The sequence below is a fragment of the Eurypyga helias genome, unplaced genomic scaffold, assembly GCF_000690775.1.
Source record: "Eurypyga helias isolate BGI_N326 unplaced genomic scaffold, ASM69077v1 scaffold38231, whole genome shotgun sequence".
Classification (NCBI taxonomy): domain Eukaryota; kingdom Metazoa; phylum Chordata; class Aves; order Eurypygiformes; family Eurypygidae; genus Eurypyga; species Eurypyga helias.
Genome location: NW_010233442.1, coordinates 448 through 7,243, shown reverse-complemented (window position 1 = coordinate 7,243; position 6,796 = coordinate 448). Strand labels below are relative to the sequence as shown.

The window sequence follows — 6,796 nt, the reverse complement described above, 5'->3', positions numbered from 1 at the left end:
TCCTGGCTGAACCCAGCACAGTTACGCACACAAATGGCAGTCAAATCCCGGTTTCTGTTGGCGAGGTAGTGCCCAAGAAGCCCTAAATTTGGACGGTGAGGCAATGCATACAGCCAAAGGGAGCTGCAGTCTCCGGCAGGACAGGCAGGCGTGTTAGGTCACGGGGCAACTGCCTCGTTCCAGAGCAGCCAAGGACCTTACGGCTGCGGTGGCATTCATGGAGGGCTCTGACGACCCAGGTGTTCAGGGGAAACGTGGAGGGGAGCAGTGGGGAAGCATGCAGCTGTGTGGGAAAATGGAACGGAGAGCGGGGGTGGCGTCACAGGCTGGAGGCGAGTCCGGTGCCTGCCCTTGGAGTAGAGTGACTGGCAGGGAGAGGGCATGGTGCGCCTGTCCTTGGCAGCAAGGACAAAAAGGTTGAAGCTGTTGCGATGCCGTATTAAGGGCCAGAGGCGAACGCATGGCTGGAGCGGTAGGCCAGGGCAGCAACCACACAGCAGCTCTCAAGATAGCACAAGCAAGTCACGATGGCTTCCCCATGGTTTGACAAAGGCAATCGAGCAGTACCCAGGTGGTGACGGCTTCTCGAAAGCACTGGCTGCGGAGCCCTTTGGCGGTTACAACCACTGGGCAAAGCAAATCCACGGGCCGTAGTAGTCATGTGGGGAGAACCCGGACAACAGGTTCCAGGCCCCATAGATGGAGCCACAACAGCAGAGCCAGGGTGGGCACTGGGCGCCTGGAACTGAGTGGCTGGGGGTGAGCACCGAGCTAGGACTGCAGGAGAAGCTGAAACACAGAGGGCGATCCCAGTTCTCTCTGCAAAGAAACTAGTTGTGTTGATGCTGCCCAACAACAGTCTGGGTGGGTAAGAAAAGGAGACTGAAGGCAGAGGGTTTTTGAATCCCTGCAGCCAGCCAGAGGGATCATCCAAGGACTGCAGCAGAGAGCAGTCGGAGAGCTGGGAGAGGGCAGAGGCACACAGGGCACAGGAGGATGCGGTTCCAGGGCGAGAGCGCTATTGGGCCAGATGCTGGTGTTCAGCCCGGCACTTCACCACAAGCACATCCTTAATCGGAGGATGTGCAAATGCCACTGGAGTCCTTCCCGCTTTAAGGGTGGGCAAACACTACATTAGGAGTCAACTAACCCCTGCCTAAACCCCAGTGCTGAACAGCAGGTATGACTCCAAAGCCTCGGAGCAAGTGTCTCCGGCGGTTTGGGCCTTTGGGTACCTTGGGCTAGGTTTCTGAAAAGTTGTCTTGCTCACACAAGAGCTGTTTGTGCATCTGCTGACAGTAATCCAATATTCTTAAAACCCCAAAACCCTCCGCGATGTGAACCCAATGCAGGGGTTACACAAGCCCTCTTGCTCGACCCAACCAAACACCAAACTCTGGTTTCACCGCAGACCACGCGTTATCAAAATAACAGGGCAGAAAACCAGCCCAGTCTCTGCCAGTAAATCATCAGGGGCCGTGAAACGAGAGAGAGCGGAAAGTACCCAAATGCATTTCTTACAGAAAAAGCGGGTTTATTTTTTTTGTGGTAACGGTGTCAATCTGCGTATTGATCCCACAACTGAAAAAGGGGCGGACGCAGCAGGAAGCAAGGCGCGCAAAGGAAAGCTGCAACGCGCGTTATGCATCTCGGCGCCCAAGACGGGTAACGGGGACGCTCCGGGTAACCCAGGGGCTAAAGCAGAGGCAGCTTATGCAGACGCTCAGGTAGTTACTGTAACACCCATCTTCAGCTCGGTGACGTTTCTTCAGGTAATCCTCTGCTGGCACACAGGCGTTTCGAGGCTGGTTTTGCTGGAAGAGGGTTAGAAAAAGTAAGTTGCTTGAGGTACAGTGAACAGAGTGAACGGAACCACAAGCCAGGTGGCACTGGAGGGATTTAACAGGGATGAGAGTTGAAATCAGGATTAACAGTCACAAACGAAAACTGTTACAGCAATAACGGGACGTCTTTACCGCATGCCAAAAAGGACTTTCAGAAAAGCTGTACTTTTTGACCTGCCTCTCAGTGCTGCCCAACAACAGTGTCAAAACAAGTTTCATGGCATTAAAGTTTAACAAAGCCTCCTTCCAGGTCATGCCACTGCAGACTGAAAGCCTCCTCGCTCTTCTCGTCATGCAGCGCAAAGCCCAAGATCACTGAAACCAACTGGCTTCCACAAGTTCTTCAAGGACCAATTATTAAAAACCATTAAAAAATTTAAAAAGACATCATTAAGGATCTCGAAGGATATCTGTTTCTCAAACCAGATCCCGCTGAGGTAGTGACTCCAGACCTAAATGGAGTCTGTGGAAGCGTAAGGGAGAGCTGGACCGGGGACTGGAAGGAAGCGCACCGTTCTCCCCCGCGTGAAAAGGAAGCTCCAGTTCTGGAGCATTTAGGTAACAGAACGATGTGCTTGGCATCAGATACCCCACCCTCCCCCAGAACACGTTCTAGGGCGCAAAGGCGTATGGCCTGCGGGATGATCCCGTCCACTCCACCACTTTGTCCATGGAGGCTCTTGTGGGGATCAGGAGTGGAACACCGTTTTCGAGAGCCCACAAAGCCCTCAGCTGCCGCACACGTGCCAGCACCCAGTCCCGCTGGCTACCTCCATGCTCACGACTCGCTGTCAGGCACTGAAGCGGCCCACGGGGCTGACAAGGTGGGACCAGGCTGAGACAGCAAAAGGCGTAGCCTGAAATCCACGGGCCACGTCGGAGGCTCATTCCTTACCTTCATCGGGGCAGGGCCTCTTGTACAGCACGTCCGCCGGAACCTGGAAACTGATGCAGAGCATCTCCTTGTTGGGTGCCACGTTTCTCACTAGGTACGTAGAGCAGCGTCCATCCAGGGAGGTTCCCAGCGAAGCTTCGGCTCGTTCTTGGATGTCTTTGGCTGGGTCATCGTGTTTGGAGAAGCCGTAGCAGTGCACGGTGGGAAGGCCAGCTGCACGGCAGGGCTCTCCCACCAAGAGGTGCCTGAAAACATCTAGAAACTCAAGAGCCAGAGCTGGCAAATTCATGACTATGTGAAAAGAGGTTTTCTGCTCTTCTCGCAGCCGCGGGAGCTCTCTGCTTAGTTCTTCTCGTGCTGGCCCCCGGAGGAAGTCCCTGCCATCCATGTTGAACGCTTTTATTTTGTTGGCTACTTTGTTCAGTTTGCAGTTGTGCAGAAGCCAGCTGTAGGATTCAGGATTGAGATCATTTGCAAACACATGGCACTTCTTCTTTGCTGCTGGAATAGCGAAAGGTCCAATCCCAGCAAAGACATCGAAAAGGACGTCACCGGGCTTCAAAAGTTCAACGATGCGGCCGTGTTCCGTGGAAAGACGCGGGTTCCAGTAAACTTTAGAAAAGTCCAACTCGTACACAATATTATTTTCTTTGACCTGCAAGTCCAAAACATTTACTTAAGCCTCTGGGTTCAAACTGTGGGCACGTTTGAGCATTACTGTTAATTAAGAGGGTTAAAAACAAAGGTGCTCTATCAAAAGGTGATGTGTACAGTGACATTCATCCCATTAGCAGTCCACACAAGTCTTGTATAAACAGACCTACTCATCAGGAATAGCCATAAGGAATGTTCCAACTGTCAATCCAGACGGCTGGCTTATGCATGTCTCCATCACCAGGTGGAAATAAAGCAGCAACTTAAAATGACCATAAAAAAGAAAAAAACACACCATATCTGAGGCTTTTCAAGAGCTTTGTGGCTGGCTGACAGCTCCTTTATTGAAAGCAGACCTTGGGAAGATGCCTCAAGCCCTCCTCAGCGGAGTTCACGCAGTAAATAAGCGTCTGAGAATGATACAGCACCAGAACGGCAACAGCCAGCCAAGCTCAACGCCATGGGGAGCCAATTCTGCAGTTGGAAAAACCACCGTGTTTTCTCTCTCAAGGTGACAGTCTGGAAACCGATCCAAACCCAAACTTTGGGATGGCCATTATCTTAAGAACAGACCTAAAAAGAAACACTATTTATTCAGTTGAGAGTGGGATGCAAATACCCACTTTACACCCCCACCCTTGAATTGCGTGACTCCCAAGCAAAGCAGCTTTGGATCCAGATCCCTGCGTCACGCAACACTAAGGTGCATCTGCACTCCTCAGCATGCGGCACAGTGGTGTGCTGGATAAGCTAATACCGTCCGCGTAATCTCCGACTGTCCCTTCTGCCTTGACGATTCAAACACCTTCTCTGAGCACGTACGGGGTGTTGTACCAAGCAGTTCAACTCTTCTGTTTGGTAACCTGATGTCTGCTCTTCTAAAAGTATAAAGCTCCTCGCAGTTAGGGTAAATACTTTTTGGTCAAACCAGTGGCCAAGTTTCCAGCTCAAGACAAGAAACCCTACGTGAAGAATGCCTGGCAGTACATAGTGCTTTGCACCTGAAAAACGTCGGAACAGAGGAGGGATGAGGTTTGTCTCGCTGCTGACAGAAAAGGGAACAGGCGTAGGCAGCGTCTTGCCCAGGTTGCAAAGCCAGTGAGATTTAAACACACAGTCTCACGTTCTATACCAGCCACGGTACAAGGCTCGGTGAAATTAAGAAACAGCGTTTCCTTACATCAAAGCCACTCAGTATTTTGGCTTTAGATCGAGGAATTCCCCCCAGTAAAAGTTTGTAATTAGTACCTCTGTAAGAAACCTTTACTTCAGCTGCTTTTATGTATCGTTAAGATCTAGGCTGTGAGCTTAAAGGAACACGTATCTTCATGATCCCTACGGCTGCGAGTTTCTCTTGGCGGACCAGGGCAAATGAACGTGGAAGTTAACTGCCAGCTCCTGCACTCTAAAGCAGGTGTCAGGAAGGGCACTTAACAGCGTCCCTTCGTCACACCTTTCCAGCAGGTGCCTCTGGGCTTCAGCATATTAAATTTAAAATAACCTGTACCTTGGTTACCAGGTTGCTCTCTCCAGCGAGCACTTCCATCTGGAAATTCCTGTACGTGCTGTCAATAATACTGGTTTTGTTCACTACGCAGGTGATTCCTGGGTTCTTGTCAATTATGACCTGGCCTGAAAGAGAAGGCAAAAGATAGGCCGGTTAAGGGACTACGGTCTCTTCATGCCCTACAAGAGATACAAACACTGGGGCTCGCAGTCAAATTAACAGAAGTTAAGCATGTATTAGAACTACCCTAATGATTCAGGGTTGCAGATGTGACATCTTCTTGAGGCACATACTTTACCTGGACCCAACGCTGCGTGAAGCGACACCACCGTGACTGTAAGAGGAGAGAACTACCTCCTGCGCACAGCGACAGCAGCAGCACAAGGCCATTTAAAGTCAAGAAAAGCACTCAAGTTTTCTTTGTACAAGTAATAATTTCTAGGTAGAAAAACTGTTAAAATATCTTTTTAACAATTACAAAATATACAAGTTACTTTTTTCAAAGAGTTATTTAACCCACCAATCAAATGTCTGTATGGTAGCTGATGATCCCTAAGATTCAAGTGAGCTATGTGACCAACACGGCTAAATCCAGAGGTGATTTCTTGCCCTTCAGGAAGGACTGCTCGTAGGATCTCCTCGGACTTGAAATTGTCGTAAGTCAGCTCCAAGTTATACTTGGACACCTCCGGATGAACGTCAAGCTGTTTTAACACCTCTCGCTCCGATTCTCCCAGAGAGAATTCTGCTATTTTATGAGGATCCAGAATAACAAGCCTACTGTCCTGATCTTCTGGATCCTCAACCACTCGCTTTAGACCAGGACGCTGTAGAACCGTGTGTTTTAGGGACTTCATCAAAGTGTTTACAGTTTCTTTCTTGACTCTAAGAACTGGAACGACAACTGTCCTTTTAAAAGCTTCTCTGTTGAGCCGAGTCATCCCACGCACTTCAGGATGCGGCGAATACAGTTCTCCATTTGCTTTCTCCTCCACACTTTCAGGCATTGTAAAAAAACTGTTTCTTCTCACTACGACAAAGAGCCCAGGTATTCTGCCGGAGTATTGCGCCAACAGCATCCAAACTGCTGGAAATGATGTATTTGATGCAGCTGTCCTAAAATGATTAGTTTTCAGTAGTCTGGCAGAGTATCCAAATCTCCATAAAGTCCTAGAAGAGAAATTATTCATTTTATAGACATTATGTAATCATTCCATTAAAATGGCTGCAAATCACACGGATTTGCTGTTCTCTTAAACCAGAATTTCCACCCGTACCAAACAACCCACAATAGTTCAGTAAAGCTCTTCATTATTAATTATACACTATAAATTTCTGTCCTTTTGCGAAGGCATTTTTAGACTTAAACACTAACTCTAAGCAATGACATAATCCCCTCCCCCCCCAAATGCAACGACCTCTCTTTGTTCTAACAAACGTGCTATTAATCCCAGCAAGCTGAATGGAAAAATTTCTACTGCCTTGATCTTATTGTTGGATCCCTTCTGTCCCTGATAAAATTCATTACCAAGCAGCGGTTGCTAGAAAACAGGTATTAGCACTAGTGGTTGGAATCACTCTTCAGCCGTTTCTGCCTCCTATACCCCAGCGGTAAGGAGTTACACACTCCGTAGTGTCTTTTCTCCACATGCTGCATGCCAGAAAGTCCAAGAACTAAACGCAGAATTCCCCCAAAGGTGCGGGGAAGCATTAGTAACGTCTGTTCACGCAACTGAGCCCCTCTCCACAGTTCAGTCATAGGACGGGGACTTGAGACGTAGCTTTACGCTTCTCTAAATGGTTCCCTCCGCCACAGACAGTCCAAAGGGGCCCAACTTCTCTGAGTCGGCACCCGCTGCTCCTAGGCAGGAACCAATGATTGAGGTAGTGTTTGAG

At 49.3% G+C, this 6,796-nt stretch overlaps 1 protein-coding gene across 1 annotated transcript; it reads right to left on the bottom strand.

Annotated features, from left to right (window-relative positions):
* Positions 1–1,749: 1,749 nt before the first annotated feature.
* TRMT5 (tRNA methyltransferase 5) lies at positions 1,750–6,090 on the bottom strand. Its single transcript, XM_010161737.1, has 4 exons — positions 5,421–6,090; positions 4,901–5,025; positions 2,740–3,394; positions 1,750–1,814 (listed from the first exon to the last, which is right to left on the bottom strand). The coding sequence occupies exons 1-4, from the start codon at positions 6,088–6,090 to the stop codon at positions 1,750–1,752; spliced, it is 1,515 nt and encodes a 504-aa protein (XP_010160039.1).
* Positions 6,091–6,796: the final 706 nt, after the last annotated feature.

Coding starts and splice junctions, on each gene's coding strand:
- TRMT5 (XM_010161737.1), bottom strand. CDS start 6,090: ATGAATAATTTCTCTTCTAGGACTTTATGGAGATTTGGATACTCTGCC. Junction 5,026..5,420: donor ACCATACAGACATTTGATTG/GTGGGTTAAATA, acceptor CTTCTCTTTCAG/GCCAGGTCATAATTGACAAG. Junction 1,815..2,739: donor GAGGCCCTGCCCCGATGAAG/GTAAGGAATGAG, acceptor ACCCTCTTCCAG/CAAAACCAGCCTCGAAACGC.